Source organism: Corvus cornix, chromosome 1A (genome assembly GCF_000738735.6).
Source record: "Corvus cornix cornix isolate S_Up_H32 chromosome 1A, ASM73873v5, whole genome shotgun sequence".
Lineage (NCBI taxonomy): Eukaryota > Metazoa > Chordata > Aves > Passeriformes > Corvidae > Corvus > Corvus cornix.
This window is the reverse complement of record NC_047057.1, coordinates 63,681,454-63,706,837: the sequence shown is the minus strand read 5'-3', so window position 1 is coordinate 63,706,837 and position 25,384 is coordinate 63,681,454. Positions and strand designations below refer to the sequence as shown.

General features: G+C 36.0%; 1 protein-coding gene across 3 annotated transcripts in view; it reads left to right on the top strand.

Moving 5' to 3' along the window:
- Positions 1 to 25,384, top strand: part of CCDC91 (coiled-coil domain containing 91) — a 117,275-nt gene that overhangs the window by 71,208 nt on the left and 20,683 nt on the right. For all 3 annotated transcript variants that reach the window (XM_019292664.3, XM_010410236.4, XM_010410237.4), the window contains 4 exons: positions 6,716 to 6,808; positions 6,989 to 7,057; positions 8,754 to 8,930; positions 21,206 to 21,319. In XM_019292664.3, the coding sequence (XP_019148209.1) occupies positions 6,716 to 6,808; positions 6,989 to 7,057; positions 8,754 to 8,930; positions 21,206 to 21,319 (453 nt within the window). The remainder of the gene's footprint in view (positions 1 to 6,715; positions 6,809 to 6,988; positions 7,058 to 8,753; positions 8,931 to 21,205; positions 21,320 to 25,384) is intronic.

The following is a 25,384-nucleotide window of genomic DNA, read 5'->3' as shown; positions in this document are numbered from 1 at the left end:
AGTTACAGTTACCAGATCTTGTCATTTGACTTAGGCATAGCTTAGCAGTGGTGAAGAAAAGGTGCAGTATAAAAGAAAATGCTGTTGAATGTAGCCAGCCTTTTTTAGAGAAGCAGAAAACTGTTACTAGTATTTTAATAAGGTCGCCTTTTTCCTCAGGATAATATTTTGAATAGGATGTAGAAATGGGAATATTTTGATAACATTACAAAATCATGATGTATTTTTGTTACGTCACCTTCCTCTCACATAGATAATAATGTTTCCCATGACCTGTGTTATTTCTTCCTACTGTTAGATCCCTTCATGAGAGACAAAAATAAAAGTAGAACTTTGTGAGTTAAGAAGATTTCTTTTAAAATAGACGAACAGATTTGAAGTGTTGAGTTCTTAAAAAGCCCCATCCAGCGGTTTATGTCCCATGCTGATGAATGAAGTGCTGAAACGTTTACTAAATGTGCCTGAAGATAATTTTTCCCCAAGGCTTGAGGGAGGAGGGTGGTTCTGTGTCCATATATTTTGAATGTACACAAAAGCCCCAATACTGCAGATGACATTATGTCTGTGGTTTTTTCTATGAAACAATTAACTCCAATGCACTTTTCATTAGATTAAAAAATTCAGTAGACACTTGTTCCAAGGAAAACGGGCCATTCACTGAGGGTGAATTAGACATGAATGTCTTAATATACTGGTTTTGATAATGATGTCATTAAAAGAAACTTCCAAGTGTCGTTTCTTTAGTGTGTGACAATTGTTTCCTCAGATGAAAGGTGTGGAAGAGGGAAACACCAATAACTTGTTGCAGTGATACTCTAATTAATGCAAGGCCTTTTTTTCCTGTTTAGTGTTAGGATATTCATATTAACTTTGGTTGTTCTGTGATGTTCTTTGCTGTTTTATTTTTGACTTATTATCTAACTGACTACGTTTACATAAGGTAAAATAGCAGCTAAATAAGGTAGAATAGCAGCTAACAAAATGAATTTTTCCCTGCTGAATTTGGTGATCCATGCATGATGATTTACCCAATATTGAGAAGGAACCAATCTACAGAAACATGAATTGGATGTCCATTACTATAGCAAAAGAATTGCATTTTTATTTGTGGATTAAATCCTGTACACATTTCCTTTAAAATGAAACAGTACAGGACTCAGAAAGAAAGTATTTTTTAAAAAGCATTTCAGTTCATGCAAGACACCCAATTTTTTGTTTTACTTTAAATTTGGAGTTTAAGATTAATAGGAATATGCAAGAAATTACAACTGCACTAAATTAGAATTAGTTATTAATAGCTTTAATGCAGCACTTTAGCTGTAAAGCAGCTTATCTCATGCATTATTTCATTCACCCCATAAGTTAGTGTAATATCTTCTATGTAATCCTTCCAATTATGCTTACCTGAAAGAAAAATTTCATGATTCCTCAGAAATAAATTTAATATGTAAAAATAACAAAAAAGACTGACTAGTTGCTATTGTGATTAAATCTGTTTACAATGTCTTCTCTGACTCACATTCCAGGAAAAAAAGGAAGATTTTTTTAATTTCTTTTTTACAGGAATCAAGAAAAACCACAGGACCTCTGTATTTATATTTGAATCTACATCAAACAATTTTCATTTGGAACCATTGCCTAGAGAACTTCTTGCAGGGAGGAAAACATTATAACCTATTTTTGAATGTCTTTTGTTTTAAGCTAATTTTCACAAGACCCTTCTTGACCCTCTCATGCTACTTTCCAGAGGGTAGGGTAGAAATACTAGTGTTTCTCTCCACTGAGGAATACCACTTTTTAGAAAAGTTTTGGGGTTTTCTTCTATTTTTTTTGGAAATCTCTTTCCTATGTCTCACTGGGCCATCATGTCATGAGACAACTTGCTCTTCAGAATTTTTACAACTCAGAAATTTGTACCTTAACCCTATACTCCCTGTCAATGGAATAAAAGGAGGTAAATTATAGCTTTGTTGGAAAGAAGTCTGAGAGTGCTAGGCTATGGAAATCAGCTAAAGTGATGCATTAAGGAGCTGTAGTATTTGTTGAACCTAAGGTAAAGATTTTTTAGATCTCTGTGAGTATCTCTACATAGTGTTCAACTCTCTACTGTGCCTTATAGATAACACACACAGTGTGGACGTGCAGCCCAGGAAACGTACACTGGGTGAAAACTTCCCTGGTGCTCCAAAGTGGAGCTTTCACTGAGATTTCTTTTTGTCCCACACTGATTCATGCACCCTATTTCCAGTTCTGTAGCCATAACCTTTTATCAGTTTCCATCTTTGCTCTTTATTCCAGAAACTCTGTAAGGTATATTTGAGGTATATTTGTTTATTAAGAGTTGTGTAATTGGATTCAAAGTTCCAACATATTTAGATTGGTTTTTTACCTGTTTTCTGTTTCTTGGATTGTTAATTAATAAAGGAAACCCTCACCTCAACTTCTGTTTAAAAACTTCATGGGCCCTGGCAGGGGTTAACTACTTTTTTCCAAATTTAAGGCTTCATATGTAAGTCACCATCCTAACTTTCACAGGAAACCTGGAAGACACTTGGTTACTTTTCACAGGACCATTAGGTCTGATGAGCTCATTATCCTACTTAGAGGAGACAGATCACTCTGCCTTGAAAGCTTTTATTAGGTTTACTTTGTGAAGCATGGGCAGTGTGCTCTTGACAGGTACAATTACCAGGAGAAAGTGGCCTCTCCATTGCTTAGGAATGGCAGTTCAGGGTATACGTAGCTCAGAGTGGTACCTGAAGTGTCAGAGCTCTTCCATTATTCCTTTAACACTGTCTGACAGAGAGAGGAGCATGTTGTTAATTCTTACCTATGGAAACTGCAAATGTGGAAAGAGATTCATTCAACTCACACCCTTTGTCTGGCTCTAATTCCTGGTGAGAAAGGGAGGGTTTGTGAGATAAGGATGCTTAGATATGATCTTTAATTCTGCAGTGGTCTATTGTTCAGAGGCCTTTACTACAGCTGAACAAAAATCTACAAGCCAAGTAAGTGAACCTGAAACTTCCTCTTGTTTCCTGTTAGCTTTAAATAAAAAACACTTGAAAGCTCTCAAACCTTTAAGTGCTGAAGTGAAACTGTCACCTTCTGTTTGTTTTTAACTTTCAACTCTCTTTGATGAGCTTGTCTGAAACAGCAACTGAGGAAGCACTGATTGTATATAAAGTTCACCATGTGCATTTAGTACCAGACTCCAAAGTCATTCTGCATGTCTTGAAATTCCATGTACCAAACACTTCTCTATAATAATTTCTACTTTCAAGGGTGTATGGATTATTTTAAAATCTGAAATACAAATCTAGCTGCCCAAACTAAAGAATAGTTCCAAAAGGGTTAGAATAACTTGCTATGCAGGGACATTTAAACTAGGACCTTGGAATTCTGTTGATACAATCATGAACAATTCTCTTCGAATTACTGCCTTTTTTTTTTTTTGCCAAAGTCTGTCTGAATGCTTTCATTATACAGAAATAGCTAAAATCTTTGATTGTTGATGAAGCCTTTACTATCCATAACTTCCCAGATGTCCTGCTCAAGTGATATGCATAACCAAGATCCCTGAATATGCCTTTGAAAGATCTGTGCTTCTGTAATAAGGAATTCAGATGCATTCAGGTGCATTCTTTTCTAGAAAATGGATTAATAATACCACTGAGATCACTCTACATCATTTTAATAAGCACAGCTTTCCAGGACATTCTGTGCCTCTGTATGAGGACTAACACTACTGTGGGGCATAGTACTTTGGAAAAAACCAAGAAGTTCTTGATTAGTAAGTAAATAGCATATTAATTGCATGCAGAATGGAAGCTGTCATGTTGTATCCATGCTAATTATGCCATATGGGTTTTCTGGACTCAAGACCTGCTTGAGGGAGAAGCAGTTCACATAATATTTTATCCTGTTCCCTCCATTTCCATTTACTTTTTTTTTCTTCATATAATTTATGTAATGTAATAGCTTAAGGTATGTTTCTCTCTGAAAAACAAGACTGACCAAATATAGATTCTGAAGCCAAATAAACAGTTCTCCAAGGTATTTCTCTGAGCCTAATATAGGAGAATTTTCTTTACTGGGTTGTATGGACAGCTGTTGCAACATTTGTGATGAATAAATGAACTTTTGGAAGTTCGGATACGAACATAAGCATCTATGGGAGGATTACTCCACATGAATAAGCATTTATATTACAATAGGAAAGGACATACCAAGCTATTCACAAGAGACTTACAGTAATGAAATTATAAATTCTGTATTTCCATGAGAAGTATTTAATGTAAAATAAGTTGCATTGAACTATGACAGAAGTTACGAGCTTCTATTTTGAAAGCATTCTAAATGTCCTTACAAATACTTAACCTCTGGTATCTTGAAAAATATGACCTAACATGTTTTTATAAACAGATGCAATTCTTAAAGAAATTATTACTGAATTCCTGTGAATTCCATAAAACCGCAAATGCAATACCTTATAGATCTTTTAGTCTACCAAGGAAATAGGAGAGCCTAACTCAAAGCAGTCACACTGCAGTCACAGCAGCCTTCAGTTTTTTGGAATTGTTTCCTTACTAGGCAACTTTTTTGCGGTAAAAGTCGTTTTTGTAGTTAAAGTTTTGGTTGTGATATCTGTATTTTTCAGGATTGTAGGTCCCTGACTGGCTTATGAGAAGTTAACTCTGCATGGAGGTTTAGATCATGTGAAGGGCTGTGGTCATCAAACTGTTTCATCATCAGAGGGGAGTGACATTGGGTTTCTCCACTGGCCATGTGTACATGTTCTATATTATATTAATGCAAACATCTGCATTCCTAGACTTCCAGGAAGGGCTTTAATGCCTTGTTACACATACATGGAAAATAAAATTTTAAAACGCTTCTGAAGTTTAAAAGCTGAAAATTGTGGTCCCATTGAGAATGGTGTGAAATACATCTTGTATTTCACTGCCCGTTGTGGAAGTTTGAAATGTGGATACAGGTAACTCAGGAATCTGATGGACAGTCTTCATATGAAACCTGGAAATGTGATGGTCAGAGTCAAGCTGGAATTCACTGCCTGCCAGGCTTAAACTAGAAAGTCTCATCTCACTGAACAAACTGACTTCCATTTTATTGCAGGTGCTTTCAAGATAGAGGTGATTTTCTCTAAGGAACTCTCCTCAGAAACTCCTGTGCTGATTCTTGACAAGCAAAATAAAGATTCAGTAATTTGCTTGACATGATTAGTAAGCCTTGATTTGTGGCATATGTCTGCAAAAATATTTGCATGTGTTTGTTTTATATTTTGTCATTGTGAAATAACATTTGTAATCTGTGCAGTTAGTCAAGTGAAGAGTCACAGAGAGCATTTAACTAATAAAATCCATTTATTGTTTCACCTTTAAGTTACTGGGAAAATGTAATTTCTTTAAGTGCCCTGATAGTTAAAGCTAATGTCTGAAAACACAAGAAAAGTGAGTTACACATCATTAAGTATAAATATGATGTGAATTTTGCTACTCCTTCCACAGGTGTTTTCCATTAGAATATGTCTGCCACATTCAGACCTATTTTAAGTAAATTCACAAGGAAATGCCTCTTCACGTGTTTATCCTGGAAGGGCAGATAGGTGTTTTTCTTTATGAAGCAGTCTAAAAGTTTTCTATTCTTCAAATGAAAAAATATTTTTCAGAACATAGTATTGCAGTTTGGTAATGTATTTCTAGCTGCCATTAGAGACACTTGAAATTAAAACATAATAAAAGTCGTGAAACAGAAATGACTGTTTCTTAGAAATGCTGGTGAAAGGGGGATTTGCCTGCATAACTTTGTGTAAAAAATTTATGTTTGTTATATACACTTATATTAACATAAAACTCTACTGTAACACTTTCCTCTTGGTGATCTTGTAAAATGTTATTGTGCATTGATGCTTTACTTTCAGGTTATAATATATCATCTCTTCAATAATATGTAAAAAAGTGTACTGACTTGCTAGCAATTGTATCATGACAAATACGTAGCATCAATAATTTCCAGCAATAATTTTTAGTTTGGAAAAACAGCTTAGCTCTTACAGACAAAACCCACATCCTGCAAATTCTTTTCTTGATACAGAGAAAAAAAAATAAATGGGTTGTAATTATGAACAGTGACAGGTTCTATGTCTGCATATAGGCTAGGTGGTCACTTCAGAGTTCATTTTCTCCCTGAAAAAATGTTTAGGATAACAAGAAATGGACAAGAAAGCAGCATTCTCCTTTGTTCACATTTCCTGACTCTCGAGGGTCATGATATCACAAATGGTTGAAAGAAATACATTTGCCTTCTGCTGTCTGTACGTATAACTGAGAGGTAATACAAGCCTAATTTTAATTCTGCAACTGTTTAAATGAAATCAAGTGTGGTGTTGCTTAGACCATCTTTATCAATTGTGTAGGTGTTGCTTTCACATAGTGATTCATTTTTCAACTTTTTTCCCCAATGCTTTTTAGACTGAAAGGAAATATTAATTATCCAGGAAGCTAAATATAATTATTGTCATTTTTTTCATGACATGAAATCACTTAAAGGAGTGCTGTGTATGTAATTTAACTGAATCTGTGTTTTAAGTAATTTTGTGAGCAACTGACAAGTCCCAAGTGTCTTGGATGAATTCTTTTTGTCTGTTTTATTCACTGGCTGTGATTACAAAAAGATGAATGTTTTCTCCCACTAGCATCAGCGACTTCTTGACATTTTGGAAGCAGAAAAAGAAGTGTTATCAGAAAAGATAGAAGAAGCTTTGATGCAGCAGTCGCAAAAGCACAAGGTACTGTTTTGTTTACAAAAAAATAAGAGATCAGATCTGCATCGTGGACATTATTGGGAATGATCCTGTCACAATTACTGACAGGAAGAGGAAGCTTTCTTAAGCACTTTGGCTGTTTGGAATGATTTTTAGCCACTCCTTTATTGTCTATTGGAGTTTAATTTTTCATAACACTTGCAGGAAGTTCTGGACAAATGTTTGGATGAAGAAAGAAGGAGGAGCAAGGAGGCTCTGGAAGCTGCTGCAAAGGTACCTCTCGTTAATTAGTAGACCTGAAATATGGATTCCATGTGTGTCATTAGAAAGTTCAGATACTTTTGTTTCATAACTAAATTTACCAAGCTCTGTGTTCTCATCTGTGTTTAGAAGAAGCTGGTTCTACTGAAAATGAACATACCTGCTATATCCCATGCCTTGATACAGAGATGTAACTTCCTTTCCTTGGACAATAGCCTCTGAATTGTTTGTAACAAGAAGTCACAGTATTGCAGTTCAGTTGTTGCTGTTCCCTAAATACCTGCTTTTGTGGTCTTTTAACATCAGTGCATCTTGATTTGAAGAGCTGGGTAGCAGGGTCAACTGAAGATCTTAATAAGACATGTCTTATTTAACTTTCTTTGAATATGGTCATTTTCAATGAGAAGAGAACTATTTGTAAAATCATACACAAAGAGGAACATTTTAAAAAGTTTTGAATTATTTTATATAAGCTGACGTTTGACTAAAAGTGACTATTCAGTTTTTAAATATGATTTCTCCTGCCTATTTCATTATGAAGTGCATTGATTTTGGGACAATTATTTTGTAAATGTTAAACTAGAATTCATTTCTAATATTGATGAAAAATCCAGTACAAAAGTTCAATTGCATGTAAGGATCTGGGGCAGCTAGTGATATGTATTAACTAGCACAGTTCAGCAGGCTATATTATAATTTTCTGCTTGGTATTTTTGTGTAGTATATGAACACTGGCTGAGCACGTCACTGAGTAACAGTCAGTAGTACAACAAACAGTTCTTACATGGTTGATATCTACAGGAAAATGTGTGTATAATAAAACATCCTATTTTAATTATTATATATTTAAAATATCTAAGTAGAAAATCAAGTCCCAGTGAATTGCAAGAAACAGCTTTAGTTAGAAGTGTAGGTGTCTGATGAATACAGATTTTTTTGCTTTTTATGACTTGACCAGTTCCTTATTACCTCCAAAGGGCATAGGAATAACCTATAAGCTTATTAAAACTGAGAGGTTTCTGAATAAGGTTTGTCAGCCCATGTTTGCTTATTTTGAACTTCAGTTTGCCATTATTTATTTGTAGATATTATGCAGTGGTTGTCTTGCTGATAAATATATTTGTGTGGCTATGCATGTGTGGAACTGTTGGCTTTAAATTCTCTGTGATTTCAGATAATGGTTTAATATAATGATTGGGGGAAAAAATAAAACAGTACTTCTTGTAGCATGGCCTAAGGAGCTTTGGGAGGGAAGACACATTTGTTTTAACTATATATTGGCGAATTTTCTGTAGAAAATGCTCAGAGTGTTTTTGTACTTCAGATATTTGCAGATAAGAGCAGGAATATCTCTTACACGGGAATATCAAGGGAGGCCCATGATGTGCCTACTCCTGCATGGGTTTTGCTGTAGTTTATTTTTTGTGTTAAGCAAACTAGTTATAATTCCTGTGTTTTCAGTAGGTGGGAATTTAAGATCCTTACCTGTAACTTCCTTTTCCTTTCTGTAACTACACAAGTCATTGCCCAGAGGTAATACCTGCTGGTAGCACCTTAAGATAAATTGAACCTCATAGTTCAGAAGTGAAAATATTCATACCCCATATCTTGTCAGCTTGTAGACCTCATTAGAAGAAGGTGATATATATAAGTTAGTCAATCAAGTTGGGTGTGCTGCTCATCTAATTGTGCCTGATCTGTTTCAAAGGCTGAGAAAGAAGTAGTGCAGGAAGCTGTTCTGAAAGCAGTGGAGGAGGAAAGGAGAAATATGGAGAAGATTCATGCAGAAGAAAGAAAACTGTGGGAAGCAGAATGTGATAGTCATAAAGAGAAGATTGCTCAGGCTGTTTCAGAAGCCATGCAAGAGCAAAGAAAGCAGAATCAGGTTCGTGTGTTCTACCCTCCCATGCACCTGCTTTGTATAGTTTTGGTTTTTCTTTTGAATGTCTTCAGTTGTTGTGGTAGATTTTCCTGTGACATGTGTCACTCAGTTGATATTTACAATGCACAGCAAGCTGTTTATCTTCACCTAGACTGTGTGTATGGGGAGAGGCTGGCACATACACAACAAAATTCCTGTGACCTTCACAGGTACATACATAGAAATGATATAAATCATGCCTGGTTTTGTCCTCTGACTTCAAAAGGAGCCCAGGACAAGCAGCTCAGAGAGTGGCATTTGTGCTGTAAGCAGTTTAGATGACTTCCATACCTGTGGAAGACTAAAGATGTTACATTTGTTCCTTATAGAACAGGTACACAATAAAGAGCGGGTTATAAAAACTGGAAACTTCAATCAGTAATGAACCAGAAATGTTTCTAGAGTTAATCATTAGAGAGTTGCTTCTGTTATAATAATTGTTTGTCACTTAAATGGAGAGGGACATTCCCAACAGTGCTTTTAGCAATTCTAGGAACGACAAATTAAATATGTTATAATAGCAGTTAAATTACTCTTCCAAAAGTTGAATTTTGTCATCTATGATGCTTGGAAGAACAACCTGTGAATTCACTGATTTCTTGGTGACATATTCAAATATTATTGTCTTCAGAATTTTAAGGAGCATATATTTCATTGGTGTGTTGAAATTTGATATTGCTGTATTTTTTTATGTGCTGCATAAGAAAAAAAGAAAACTAAAACTTGAGAATTTGAAGTAAAATAGAAGTCCTCTTTGGAAACAGACACCATTTCCCTTTCCAGTGTTAAACAAAATTAATAACCTCATATACCTAATCAGCTGTAAAAAAAAGTTTTCATGCTGTGCCATTATCATACTCTGTGTTGCTGACATTCCTAATGTAAATAGAGTGATTTAATTTTTTATATCTTCTTTGCTTCTCTTAAATGTAAAGGTATCAAATGGTGAAACGTCAGTTTTCAAGATTTTCAGTGAGTCTTCAGGAACTCAAACTCTTCTTCAGAACAGAAAGATAAACATCTGAGTTCAAAGCTAAATTCAAGCTGAGAAAAGCTGCTCAGGCTTTAGTTAGATACAAATCATTCAGACTGTCCAGAATGAGAACTGGTACCAGTGGTGTAGAGAATCGCTTCATTGCAGGGAGAGTGATGAAGTATTTGTTTACTGCTGTAAATTTTATAGCTTGTGGAACATGAAGAGCTTAATAGGAGGAGGACTATGGTAATGAAGTTTGAGAAGGGTTTTGATGAATCCTAAAGATTTTTGGTGAAGGAGTCCCATGGCTGGGTGCTGGAGTTCAGCCAGGGTATTTATGGATTTGGGGAGCACTGGGTGTCCCAGGGCTGGGAGAGACATGGACTAAGCTGGGATAGTGACTTGGAGCGGGTTTGCTTTCACTGTGCAGGGTACTGCAGGCTCTCTAGTAGTTGATGTTGCCTTTGAAGTTGTCACAAGACAGGATGACATTAGAAGTAGTTTAATACTGATGGCTGTATTCTTTGATAAAGCCTTAAGTACACTGCCATGTCAGTGCTTCCCTGAGGAAGCAATTCAGGCCTCCCCAAGGGACAGGTTTTTCTACTCAAGCTGCTTTTTGATCAAGTAGTTCCTAGTGATGTCCTTGTGATGGTGAGCAGCACTGAGGTGTTGGAGACTCTTGTGATTAATTCTGCTGTAAATATCTTGCACTTTATGTAGTCCTTTAGTAGTGTCATTAATTAATTCCTTTTCTTTTAATGCCAAACAACTCTGACAACTTTTGTTGTAACAGGAATAATTTCTCTTATTCAGTTATGATGTGATTATTTCTCCTTCATGTTGATGCCTTTTCCTGATCTTAAAATCAAGAGTCAAACACGGTTAGAAGGGAAGAAGGGATTTTACCTTGGTATTTATTTTAAGGATCCTTAGGTGCACACGTCCAGGTCAAATGCACCTCCATGCACACTGCAATGCCCCCCCACAAGATCTGGTACAACATTATAGGTCTTACTAATTAGCATATCTATCAAAGATTCCCAAATGAGAGGCTTGAATGAGCCCCCATCCCCAAGGAGCCTTCCCCTGGATGGTTCTATCTTGGTTTACAGAATGTGTTCTGGAGAGGACCTTGGGGTCTGGGGCACACTGATCCCTAGCTACGAAGCTTCTAAAATGTTTCGTCTCCTAGCTGAACAAACAAGTCCAAGAATGTAGGCAAAAAGCACTAAGAATACAGAAGTTGTAAAAAGGTATAACAGAGGTATAAAAGAAAAGGCAAAAAGTCATCATGGCATCAATGTCAGGTTCATTTTTCAAATACCTAATCTATTTTTAATTAAGGAAAAATGCAGATTTTTTCTTCAGATTTCCAAAATTCTATCACATATATGTATGGTATATATGAAGTTAGAGTCTTTAATCTCTAATTAATCTGCCATCTCCCCTCCCTGGGGAGGATGGACTTTCATGGAGCAATTGGTTTCTTGGAGAAATTTTCCCTTTTTCCTATGCCAAGAACTGGCATATCTCCTTTAGGCCATTGCAATTATAAGCATACACCAACTACTAAAATTTTCTGTCAACTAAAGAAGTCCTGCAGAGCTGATGTGCCAAATGATAACTTCTAAGTGGTGTCAGATACAACTTTGGTTTAACAATGAAAAACACTTGGGCCTACAAGGACTTTGTGTGTGGGCATTAATTTTTTCTGTGTAGAGCCTTCCACACAGAGCTGTTTCTTAATTATGTTTTATTTTCTGTAAGATTTGTCTGACAAGAGCTATAACTGCACTCTTGACTGTTGCAGTAATTGTTTAGACAACATATCAAGTCAGCTCTGCAATGGCCAAAAGTCAAACAGAGAGCCTAACATTTTAGACAATGAAAAATCCTAGAATAAAATTTTATTTTGCTGTAAATTATTTCAAAAAGATTTGCATTACTGATTTGAACTAAAACAAAGAAATTAAGCATATTATTAAAGAGAAGGAGTTTTCCTTCACTAATACTTCACTAAGTCTGCAAAATGGGAAGATCACAAGGGCTTAGTGTAGTCTTCTGCAAATAGGTGAGGCAGAATGGCTTACAGTCAAAGTGCCCACAGTTAACCCTGGGAATAATTAATGGAAAAAATCAAAACCATTGAAAATTTCATTATTTTCTTTGAGATGCAAACCCACAGAGAAAAAGGCATTTTCATGTGCATGGGGTAAGAGTTGATAAAAGACATATTTTTAAAACTGTAGCACAACTGTGCATCTGTAAAATATTTAAATCATGAAAATGAGGGAAAATAAATTTCTGTTTCACAGTGGAATGAATTTTTTGGCTTCTCCTTTACCTTCTAGACCAGAGAAACATGATTAGGAAGTCTGATTCGTAGGTTTAAAAGAGTAATTTGCCATCCATTAATTTTCTTTATTAAAATAAAATATATTGGTTTTTTTCACCAGTTTTTAAACACATGCACTAGAAGTTATATGGCTATATATGAGAAAGCAAATGGAAAAAAACCATTAAAATATGGTCATTAACATTTCATTGGTCAGACAATTTTAGCAGAAGAACAACAAAGGTTTGAAGATCACACTTGTGCTGAATCAGGTGGTGAAATTTCCCTTCATCACCTAAATAATTTGTTTAAGAGAAGAAAAGATGAGTGTTTCATTTCCAGGGATGATACAGGTATTGTTTTAGACTTTTTTGGTGCTGTTGTTGCAGAGTGGCCAGGAAGGAGACCCATAGGGGATGCAAATCTGGAAGGTTTATGCAGATGCCTTCTATGTGTTAGATATTCATGAGTGACAAGACTTTGTCCTCAAAACAAATGTTTGTCCTCAGTCAAGTAGTTGTCAAGTCTGCAGATAAGGAAATGCTACTTCCATTTGAGATTCATGGTACTAATTTAACATTGCCAGAGAAAAATCTGGAGACTTAGGGACAGTTTAATAAATAAATCATGATTAATATCAAATATTTTGTTACCAAATACGACACAGCAGAGTAAAGATAAACTTACAGTGAAAGTGGGAACTAAGACATAGTGAGTTAAGATTTCAGCTTGATGGAGCAACCTTGACGTGTACCCCCTTCTTCGTTTTCTTTAAGAAATTAAAAGATTACAGTAACATGAATATTGCAATTTTTTTTTTTAATGAAAGCTTTTCATGAAAGCTTTGACTGTTCAGTGACTTGGGGTCTTTACTTAGAGACATGATATTTGTACTTAAAATAAAGGTACTATTTTTTGAAGCCTTATTACTCTGAAGCGTAAATGGGATATTTTACATCACCAGGGAAATGGTAACATTTTTTTAGAGCACTCTCTTGAGGCTGTGAGGTATTAGAAGTCCAGATTACTTTCGTTTTGGTTGAGACTGGCAGCATCTTCGGATTTTATAACTGTGTTATTCAGGTGCTTCATGCTTTTATTAGAGTTTTTTGTTGTTTTTTTGTTTTGTTTTGTTTTTAATTTAGAAGAGCATTCTCAGTTTGGGGGAAGAGCAGGCTTGCCTTTTAAATCAGGAAAAACAAGCTCTCCTTGAATAAAACGAGTAGTCTTTTGATTAAAGATTATGCTCATTTGCACAGGAACCTCGTGATCCTTTCCAACACATTGAAAAGTCATCATAGATTAGGAACTCATCTATTCATCAGACTAGACGTAGCCTGGTATGTCTCCAGTATTTTCTTTTCCATTTTTCATACATTGTCTGGCATTTTTTACAGTGGCATCTTCCCTGCAAGGAGTTTAATGTCTGGTAGTTGTCAGTGTTGAGAGGAATACCTGGTGAAATTCTTCCAGTAGATTTTTTTTTCTAGAACACTTATTTGAATAAAAAGTGGATATCCTCTAGATAAGGAGAAAGTATATCAGGTGCTTCAGCTGAGGCAGAAGCTTTTTACCCCAGAATTCAAAATTGCATTGAAGCTCCTGGGGTACAGCTCTAAACTGAAAAAACAATGGACAATTCTCTCTATCGTCATCTTCTTAATGTTTGTTTGTTTTTACTCATTGAAAAAACTGAAATCCAAAAATTCTTTGGGTATATAGGATGATGATATCCATACAATTTTGAATAAAGTCTGCTGTATTAAATTCGTAATGAGGGGGCAATGCAGATCAGCTCCCATAGCTGTAATGCAGAGCTCTCTGCATGGCAGTTGTTACCATTTTACAGAGCCAAATACTCAGCTACATAAAGGAGCTGAAATCCATGGTGGTGTGGGAGAGAATTAGCAAAAGATACTGAAGAGAATTTACGCACCACTATTTTTGTTTTAAAATAAATTCATTAAAAGTAAAATGAAAGCTGGCAGCTGCAGGGTGAGCCCTGGAAATTTAAGTCCATCTCATAACTTGAAATAAATAATTCTGCTAAGGCATTTGAAGCAAAGAATCACTTTTGTCATTTCCTGAAGGCTTAAATTTAAAATACTGTATATAATGTAGTGTAGTTTACCCTAATTCTCCAGGGGAAAAGAGACTGCCTTCATCACTGCCATAATCCACACAGCAGATCCATTAGAGACTCAAGTGTTCTGAAGGCTGCGAATATTTAGGAAAGAAATAAAAAAAAGAACCTTTAATTTATTAAAAGAACTAACATAAACTCTGCTTCCTCTTGGACATGAGCAAAAGCACTAAGGCAAAATTATCTTACCAATGGGAAAGTATTTCAGGAAAACTGAGGCTGTGGTGTCTCATTCAGCCAAGCCACAACTGAGATATACTGAGATATACAAAGAAAAAATATTTTTGCAAGAAAAGTGAACTAAAAGGCTTATGGGAAAAAAAAAAAGTGAACTTTCCAGTGGTCTTTGCTGAGTAAATCTTTAAGAATTAAAGATGATTGAGTATGTTCACACTTCTGAAAATTCATGTGGTGGTGTTCTTTGCAGAACAATAAATTTGTAATTTATGGTCTTAGAAAACATTAATATAATTTTACTGGCAAGCATCTAGGTAGTTGAAAAATAATTTATTCTTTAGACTGTGTTTAATGACTTTCCATGGATTTATAAATACCAGCATATGCCATTGCTTAGAAGGTAAAAGAAAAATGTCGAGTGAATGGCTCCTTACCTGCTACATTATCAAAACTTTTTTGGTTTTCATGCTCATCTACTTGAGGGAGTGCTTCTGTTGGTAGTTTGGCGAGCCTGAGTGAATTTGGTACTGAAATTCTCAAGGATTTCCACACCCAGCCATGTGTAAGGGAATCAAAGATATGTAAATGAAAACATGAAGCCATTGCCTTTATAACTGAGGAAATATCTTTTGTTTCTTTTCTACAGGTCCTAAACTTAGCTGTTGAATTTTTGTTGAAAATTACTGTTTGTCTAAATATTTTTCCCCACTACCCTGCATTTGAAAAGGTTGTAAGGACTAAGAAGGAAAAAAGGTTTTCTAAAAAGTTATTTCCCACTCTGGCTTTCAGTCAGATATATTAGCTATTAAATGGCCCTTTCGTAGCCCTATAATCTGTAAAAAACAACTTCACTTTCTCTCATGCATCCAATGAGTAGGTATGGAAGGAATTTTTTGGTGGATAGTATAAAGGGAAAAAAGGAAATATATGGGGATTATACATTTGTCTTGTCTTTTCATTGTCCAATAAATTTGTTCTGTGCAAGATTGCCTCTTGTTTCATATCAGATTTGGAAGCCTAACTCACTTTTTCCTCCATGGCCCCTTCGTGAGCTGTTTCTGTATACACTGAAAACCCTGATAATCTCTGTGATGTCACTTTATGAATGCATTGCTGTCACTCAGAGGTTTCTTAGTCTTTCTTTTTTTCCTTTCCCACTTCCCAAATACTTTCTGCACCTTCAAGAATGTTGCTTGTTACTCCGGACTGTATCATGGTTTTGTTTCAGATCTAATTGTAAATATAGTTTTTGTTTACAGGATGCATTTGGCATCATATCTGTAGGAGAAAAAATATCGTATCTAACAACATAGGTACAATCTTAAAGCAAGATCCCACTTTTCCTTTATTTTAATTAATGCTTTTTTTTTCTTCTCCTTTGAAAATAGCCATAATTACTGTTGTAACTTTCCAACCCTTTACTCCATCACTCTTTCTCTGTTAAATAGGCTATAAACTGCTTTTTGCCTCTGTTTCAGGGTTTGCTGTTGTCTCTTTTTCATCATTAATCACTCTATTTATAGTATTTCTTACCAGAAAGTCAACTTTTACCTAGATTGGCATTGCTTGCCCTTCTTCTATGATGTTTTTTTTTACTTGGGAGGATTTTAACATGACACAGTATTAATTTAATTTCCTTAAAATTTAATTTCTTTATCCTCAAAGCTCTTTGTGTCTATGATATACAGAGCTTTGAGGGCATTTCCAGTTAAGGAAATACAAACTATTATGTTTATCAGTCTCTCTTTGTCCATTTGTTACTTTTTCTTTTTTCACAAGGGTTTCAGAGTGCTGTGGAGGAGTCAGAGTTTGAAATACTCCATTTATTCTGTTTCTGAAATATTCAGCAAAATGGCATATTTGTTAATGTAATTTCAGAAATAACTTTAATTTTAGACTCTGTAGGATTTTGATTGGGTGGGATGGTCCTGATCTTTGAAAGAAGAAATGGTTTTTCAGTAACAGGCTTGGACTGTTGTAACATTGCTCTTTATGTTCAATATCTTACGGATTCATACAAGAAGTTGTTGGGTTTTTTCCTCTATATTCCGATTCCTACCTAAATAGTCTATTGATCATATGGTATCTCACAATGTGCTGAAGAACTTGCTCTTCAAAGGACCTCTTCTCCTATTTCTGTTGCCTTTATTGTTCAACTTGCAGTGGGAGTGTGTGCTTACATTTCTCTCAAGAAGGTAGCAAACCATTATTTTCAGTTTTACTCTATTCTTGTTTTCCCACTGTCTTGCAGAAACATTACTGTGGCCAGTGTTTATGGAGACACATTAAAAGAAAAGGTTGTGTAATATTGAATGTGAGAGGAAGGACACAGCTCAGTAGTGCCGAGTGGAAAGAGATCCCTGCCACTAGATGAGTTTATTTTTAATATGCTTTCAGAGTCTGGAAAAGGAATAGTTCACTGCATACAGACTTCAACCATGTCTGACTTCAGAAGTAGATTGTAGTAGTTTATAACCACAGACATTATAATTTGAGGGTTACTATTTTCTGAAAAACCACTAACATTGCAGTCTGTGGTTGCATTTCCTAGATAAAGTTTAGTACTGCCACCTGATCCTTGTGTGGAAACAAAAGAATTTTCCTATAAAATTGCAAAGCAACATATGGCTTGCTTTATTTTTCAAATACTGTCTGGAGTTCTCTGGTGTATTGAGTACACTGCTTTTTCTTTCTGTCTTCCTACAGATTCATATGTTGTGATTGTGTGGTTGTCATTTCCAATACATGGTTGACTGTGATTTGTCAATTGAGTATTTGAATAACTGTATTTTATTTTTGATTAGGTATTCTTATCTTCTAACTGGTGTCATGTCAAGCACATGTATAGACAGTCATGTAAAGAAGCCAACTTTGTGATTATAATTTGGTACTCCAGCCACTGATCAAATATGTAAAAAAAAATAAAGGTGCCATTTTGTGGAGTGTCCTTCCTCAGCTTCTTACAGGAAACTGGGTTTTCCCATTGTCTTGATTCTATTAAAATAGCACTAAGAGGCTCAAATAACATTCTCCCTTTGTAGTTAAAGATGCAATAAGGGCCAATTTTTACCTTTGCAACCAAAATCTAAGTTAGGATAAAATCCAAAGGTAGATATAGCTTAAGAGGAAAGAGCAAAGAGATGAAGGAAAAGTAAATACATGCCAAGAAAATGTACCTGCAGCTAAGGCTTTGTTCAACAGTAATAGGTAATGTCTGAATTTAAATACCTTTATATTAGTTGATAATTTACTCTAATGACAGAAATAGAGCAAAGACAGACAGTGACTGAGAACTTAGAGGAGAGCACTTAGTGGAAGGTTGTATAAAGGAAGTGAGGACTCTTGTCACAGAGGGAAAAACTAGTATCATTGATTAAGATCAAAAGTACATGACTGAGTTGACTAACGAAATACTGTGCACTGTTTGCTCTTTGAAGACTTCTGAGAACTGAATGAAAGGGATAAAAGAGTTTTCTTTCCATTCATTGATGTCACAGCAAAGGTGTCTTTTGCTAGTCTTGAGTGTCGTCGTTTCACAGGACTCTGTTTGCCCATTTTGAGCTGCAGGTACGGGACAGTGCAAACCAAATCAGCCAGTTCAGGAGCCTTGTCAGGGCTTGTAGGGCCTGCTTCTTAAGACATATCCTGGGAAGAAGGCTGTGTTTTATGGAACTGTTTCATTTCTCCTGAATCTAGTGAGCAGGATAACATTTAAACTCAGATGAGAAACAGGCATTCAGATCTCTGAGAAATGGATCCATGTGATTCATCCTAGGGTATGGTTGGTGAATAATCACAAAAAACCCCAACAAATCAAAAGTGTTGTGGACAACTGCCAGCAGTCTGGTAAATCCAAATGTTGGGATGAAGCCCACTAAAGTAGGAGTCTTTTTCTGCAGTCACATGAGATTGTCCAGTCTGATGGCTACAGGATCTGTCTGGTGACAGTAACAGTTGAGATGATTTTCAGATGGTGACTGGTGGTGATCAGTGTCTGAAACAGAAATGTTTATATATTGGGAAGATATATCAGTACTTAATTTGGTTAACTGGAATGTGGTAGATGAATCACAGAATCACTTATGTTGGAAAAGACCCTTGAGTCCCTCTGTTAACCTCACACTGCCAAGGCCACCACTAAGCCATGTCCCCAAGTGCCACACCTACACATCTTTTAAATACCTCCAGGGATGGTGATTAACCACGTCCCTGGGGACTTGTGCCAATACCAGTGGAAATGAAAAAGAATTCTTTCCAATTTTATTTTTTCTGTTTTGATGTCAGTGTAATAAACTGGTGTTCCATAAAGATACTGCTAGTGGTTTCTGTTTCCTTGCATTTTATTAATAGACTTGGAGAATTTAATTGTGTTTTTATTTGGACTTTATAGTCCAGATATTTATTCAGACTATGTAGTGTTTCAAGTATCGTATCAAGGGTACTTAACATGCTTTAATTGATTGTAAGTATTTTCTGACTGTAAAATTTTCTACATATTAAGATATAGCAGCTTATCAGTTCTGTAATTTGCTTTGAAGAATTTAATGGGATAGAGTATGGAATTTTTTCCATTCAAACACAGGACAGTATTTTGGGACCTTTTGACAAATTAAACTGGCATGAGAATATAATTACAAGAACAGCATATTTCTGTAATATGTAATTTTCTGCTACTTTTTCTGTTAGTCTTGCCAGAGTTCTGTAGTGAAAGAGACCTTTTTCTCAGGATTTTTCTTTGGTAACTGAATTAAAATAGAAAAAAATCATAATCACTTTTCACAACTATGATTTTCATATGTACTGCTTTCCAGAACAGTGGGGACTACATAGTTACACGTTTTAAATTTGGGATTTTAGACTTTTTCTGCTATAAAAATAGCAAAAGTGTAGTTTTGCAGAAACTATTCCGTTTTGGCTGAAATAGAGCAAACAACTAAAGGTAAGAAATAGAGCTTTCTTTTTCAGTTGAATAACCTCCACTGAAGGGAATTTTTTTCAAAAAAAAAAAAGGAGTTTGATCCAATTCAGTGGATTCTTCATTTTCTACACTAATAGCATATTGTAAAATGCCACTCTTAAATATACAGATGAATTACACAACTTCATAAATATCTTGTACTTCCAAAACCTTAGAATTCCACCTGTCCTCTGGCCAACCTTCCCCACTCCCACAAACCCAAGTTGTAAATACGTATCATAAAATGTCTGTATTGCTCTGCAGTCAAGCAAACCTGTAAACAAATCTGTGGGTAACAGTGTTATGTCTAACCAGTGAAGACTAATAAGGAATCCATTTATATTAACCTTTGATTTTCTAAAAGTCTTGATTTTAAAAAAACCCCATAAATCACGTATGTGAATAAATATGTTCGAAGTCATGTTGTGTTCCTTTTTGAACCACTGGGGTTTTTTCCATTATTTCCTGCTTAATTCTTCAGGCACACCACTAGTGTTTCTGTTTCTTCCAAATTGGAATGTCTAGAACAAAGTTATAGGAATTGCCAATTTCTGCCTGATTTCTCAGACACTCTCCATCTTCCTCTTGATCTATCCAACAAATCATTTAATATCATGTGATTACTCTTACTGGATGTTCTTTTCCTTTCTGAAAATGTTACATTTTCAGGATTTATCGGAATCTGAGGCTTGTCATTTTGTTCTCCTGAATCTTGGAAGTGGAACACTTGGATTAGTAATGTCATTACTTATTCCATGAGTGGCTTTGGGAAACTGGGACTTCAGTTTTGGGACAGTGACTTTAGGCCAGCAATTTGTTTCCTTAGCCAAATACTGGAGGTGATAGAGATGTTTTAAGAAGTGGTTCCTAGCCTTCTCTACTGTAATGCATTTGATGTAGGGTAATGCTAATTTGGATGGGTGGATGGATGAGTATTTTTTGCTGCTTTTTACTGCTGTGTACAGAATGTCCCTGACAATTCCCAAACTTTGGAAGCAAATTATAAAATTTGACAAGTTTTTATATAAGTTTGCAAAAAGCTTTGATAATTTGTATCACAGTATAGAAGCAGACTTTGGTGGTGTGGGAATGGGTCAGAACTGCATCAGGGGAGGTTTAGACTGGACATTGTGAAGCTCTTTACAAGAGGGTGGTCAGACACTGAGAGAGAAAGGTGGTCAATACCCTAAGACTGGTGGTGTTTCAGAGGCTTTTGGAGAATCCATTAAAAATGTGCTTTAATTCTTGAGCAGCCCTGAAGGGCTCAGGCAGCTGGAGCAGATGATCTTGCAGGTCTCTTCCAACTGAAGTGGTCTGGCCTGGTAACAGCAATGGGTACATCCCTGCCATCCCTGCTCCTGGTGGAAAGTAAAACCTGCATTGCTTTTTTGTTTTCTGCTCTCAGGGAACATTGTATTCTATTAACACAGCTTTAAAGGGATTATTTCTCTCTCTTTTTCTCTCTTATTTTGCCATTTAGTGCTGAATTTATAGCTTTTTAATAAAGATACTGCATATATTTAGGATAACTATTATTGAGAGAAGAGCATAGAGGCAATAAAAATTTAGCAGGAGGAAAAGGGATGATCTTTAGCACATTTGTGAAGTATTTTTTTCATATACACTTACATGCTTTTCTTTTGAAAAGGAAATTGTCAAGGAAGCATTAATGGAGGAGCAGAAACGAAGTGAAAAGGCAATCGAAGAAGCAGTAAAAAGGACAAGAGAAGAAATGATGGAGTATATTAAAGAGCAGAAGAGGGTGAGTTACCATTGGATAATGGGTTTCAACATGAAGTGAGAAACTGGCAAAATTTATTAAACCTCAAACCTGTCTTAAAATGCACAGGAGAACAGCATCAGGAGTTAGGTCTTCAGATCTTTCACTCATTTATTCAAACAATTTGTTATTATGATACATTCCTTCATATGTATTTATAGACTTTTAAGTACATCACAAGCTGAAAAAGAGAAATTAATAGTTCAGTTAAAATTTATAGCATTTCTTATTACATAAAGTAACATAAAGGTGGGGCATAAATGCAGTCTGTCAAATTTAAGTTGTGATCTGAGTTCAGATCATAGAAAGCATTTCAGTATAAATAACAGGTGCTATTTTGTGTTCACAAATGAACTTTATTGTGCAGTTTGTATGCACACAAAGGTCATTATTTTTTTCCTCTCGACCCATATTATGCGAGAACCTGAAAATGTACTGGTATTCTATTAAGCATGATTTATAGTCAGTGCATTGGTCTTGTTATGAAATGTTGCAATGTTCTGAAAGTTGTTTTCAGTTGTTCTGTTAATGCTATATCCTGGCAGTTTAATGCTTGTGTATAAAGAGTAAAATGTAGCTCAAGGGACTTTGATTCGCTTTCAGTAGGAGGAGAAAAAAATAACACACTTCTCCCCTTTGAAGCTCTTTATAAAAACATAAACAAAAAATAATTTTTAAAAACCTCTTTCATATGGCAGTAGCAGCCCGAGATCAAATTTCAGGACTCTCAATAAACAAAATCACTCAGCTTGAATCTAATGGGTAATGTTGTCCTGAGAAGGAAATAGAAATAATGAGCTTGGCCTCTGCCTCTATATTCCCTGCTTTTATGGGTTAAATAATAGTATGGGAAATAGGATTTGCCTTGAGAAGTTTCACTCTGCTACTTGTTAAGATTGCAGTTGGGTGAGCTCCTTCCATTATTCTGTGTCTGGAGAAGTTTCCTTTCAGCAGGATTTGTTTGATTTGGAAAGACAATTTAAACAGAATCCAGTGCAAAACATGATCCATAAGGATGTTTGTGCATATCTGAAGTCAATTGCTTACAAAGGATGAGCTGTGGGGAAGGTGAAAGTAGGTCTACTATTAAAGTAACTTGTGTCATAAATAAATGGGTCAATAAGGCCTTCAGTGCAGATATGTATGAAAATATCTTCAAAGAAACAAAATCCTCTTTGGTTTGTCTAGTAGGAGCATAAAATCCTTTCATTTCAAAGAGCATATTCAAATATTTCAGTCAATCTTCTTCTCTTTTTGATCAGTTAAAACATATCCATTAATTAAAAAAAAAAACCACATAAGGGCAGCTAGATTTTTCTGGCATAAGATTTATAAAGACTGCCTGTATTCAAGTTGGAAGTGAAAGATTTGTGTAACTCCAAATCATGTAGCATAATAGCTTTTATATGATTACCTAAGAGGCAGAGGAAATGAACCTTGGTCAAAGCTCATGCACCTGTAAGAGTAATAAATATACTTTATGGACTGTGCTAAAAAGTAGCAGGTTATGGAAGGAATTCCTAGAAAGAACTCAGGGAAAATGCCTTGTCTAGGATTCTGACAGTTTTTTTTCTTTGAGTGACAGGAGCATAAACTTGCAAAGGTGGTAGTGGACACTCTGTGTCATCATTGTTTTGAAAATCAGTTTGTAGGACCCTTCCAACCATGGGCACAGCAGTATTTGTACCTGGTTGGCAGGGGATTATTTGAATTAGTAGAAAGTTGCTTTACAAAAAGCAACAATATTATCATGCTAAAATGCTGACAAGATCAAACGTAACTTCCTCTGTATTGAAGGCACAAAAGCCACCAAAGGTAGCAGAGGATTTGTTGGCATGTCTTTCCACCTTCAAAAAAAGGACACTAAAGCTAAAAAAAAAAAAAAAAAAAAAAGAGGAACTGCGATGGAAATGGGTTTTTCCTACAATAAATGAAGATGGGGCATGCATTGTAATTATGCCACATGAACCCAAGATTTTACAGATATATAGCACTATACTGGCAACAGTTCAAGTTAGATACTGCAGTCCTAGTTTTATTTTCTCTGTTCTATATTAAATAGAACATTTTATACTAGAAAAATGTTTCTTTTTGACGTTGCCACAGCTAACACCTTAAGAATATGGATATCTAAGATGTGAAGGAAATTTTGATCAGGAATTAACTCTTTGTTATGTCATGATTATTTCATAACCACCCCCATTCTGAAGAAGGCATCAAAAGTGAACTAGAGTCCGGCTGTCCCATCTGTTCAAAGACATCTTCCATAGTTGCCAAACTCATAGGGATTTATTTAAACATTCGTAACACCTTGAAGAATCCTTCTGAGTCAAATTCAAATACACATGCGTCAGCTGTTAGCCAGAATTGCTTTCCCCAGCCAAGGTCCATCCACATTATGTCCAGAAAGTTATCTTTATAAATTGCCTGAAGGTACATTTGACTGTGTAGTATTTCTTTGCCTGTGTTTGCAGTAAATATCAGGAAGGCAAAACAATGCTTCGCCTTGCTGCTGGTGGGGTGGGAAATGAGGGGACAGAGGTGAAGGGTAGCACACAGGTTAAAAAGGCACTGAAGTAGGGCTAAATGGCAGGCCACTGCTTTCACTTCTGTCATAAAAATGAATGTTATTTTTGGTTTGGATTTAATGCATATCATGTGCCATAGATTTCTATCTGAGGCACAGATGTAGAGGGAGGCAAAATCTGTCAGTTTGGCTAGAACTGAGTAAAGAGCAAGGAAGCATTTGTCCTTGGGTATCCAAAGTCCACCTATTTTGATGTAAGCTCAAGATTCACAAACCTATTTATCAGAATTGCCTTTTGCTGCCTGATGTTCACCATCCTGTAACCTCTGGCCCTGCACTGTGGTTTCTGATCACCTGAGTGCTCTGGAAGCACCCAGTGCTATGACAAGCCCTAGCACATGAATTGCCCCAAGATGCACTATTTGACACAGTCCAGCCCCTGAGGATGTGCCTGTGTTAGTGAGTGCTGGGAGGTGTTTGCCAGCTTTTTGCATTAATTGCTTAAAAGTTCTAGTGTTTGTTTTTATACTGAATGTTTGTGAAGGCATTCCCTTTTATGAGGCAGAACAGCTCTGTTCTTTTTTTTAATTCAGAGGTTTTTTAGGGGTTAATAGTTTTACTTTGCTCAAACATCTTGCTGATGTGGTAGAATATATGTACATGTGTGTACATAGGCTCTCACATGTATGTGTATGCATCCAGATTTTTGTTTGTTACCCGGGGATCAGAGCAAAGAGTAGAGCCCACTGTCCTGTAAACTCTGGCTTAGGTTAGGGTTCCCAAACCCTGATCCCTGGGCAATGAGACAGAGGTATAGCAGTGCCCTTCAGTGACCCGTACAACTGCATTGCTTTTGTAATATTTTTGGTTAAAATCGGATTAAGGGGTACATGCTGCTCTGTTAGGAGTATAAAGACAGGCTGGGCCTATCCCTGCTCCAGTTTTTATGGACTTCACATGGGGCTTTGGCCCATGTACCAAACACTTTGCTTCAGTTGGCTGATGCTGAATTAAGTGGATATAAACATAACTTTGTCCCAAAGTGCAGTTTGTAAGCAGTTCCAAGGAACTTTCCCATTTGTTTTTTGCTCCGGAGTGTGATGCAGTTCCAAGGTTGACTGAAATTTTGGAGGTGTGTTGAAAGCATTCCAGATATGTGAGCAGAAGAGAAGTGTGATAATTCCCTGTGTAAAGTGGGGTCCAGACCACGGCTTTGCACTCGTCCTTTGTCTCCTTTCCCTGGTCCAAGATGTGAAGAAAAGGAGGTGCTCCCTTCACTTGATGGTCCATGAAGCTGTAGAGTGAAAGACAAGAATTGCTTTAAAGTAGTAAAGTGAATTTTCTGAATCCACTGGTCTGAGAGAAGCCAAGCCAGCTCACTCACAGGAATAATGCTTCATTTCTGAACAGAAAACAAGCTGAAAATAAATAGTAAAATAGCAGATAAGCAGTATCTGAATAAAATAAATATCAGTATTGGAGTATATTTATGTCCTTGCTTCTTAATCTTATTTCGAGGC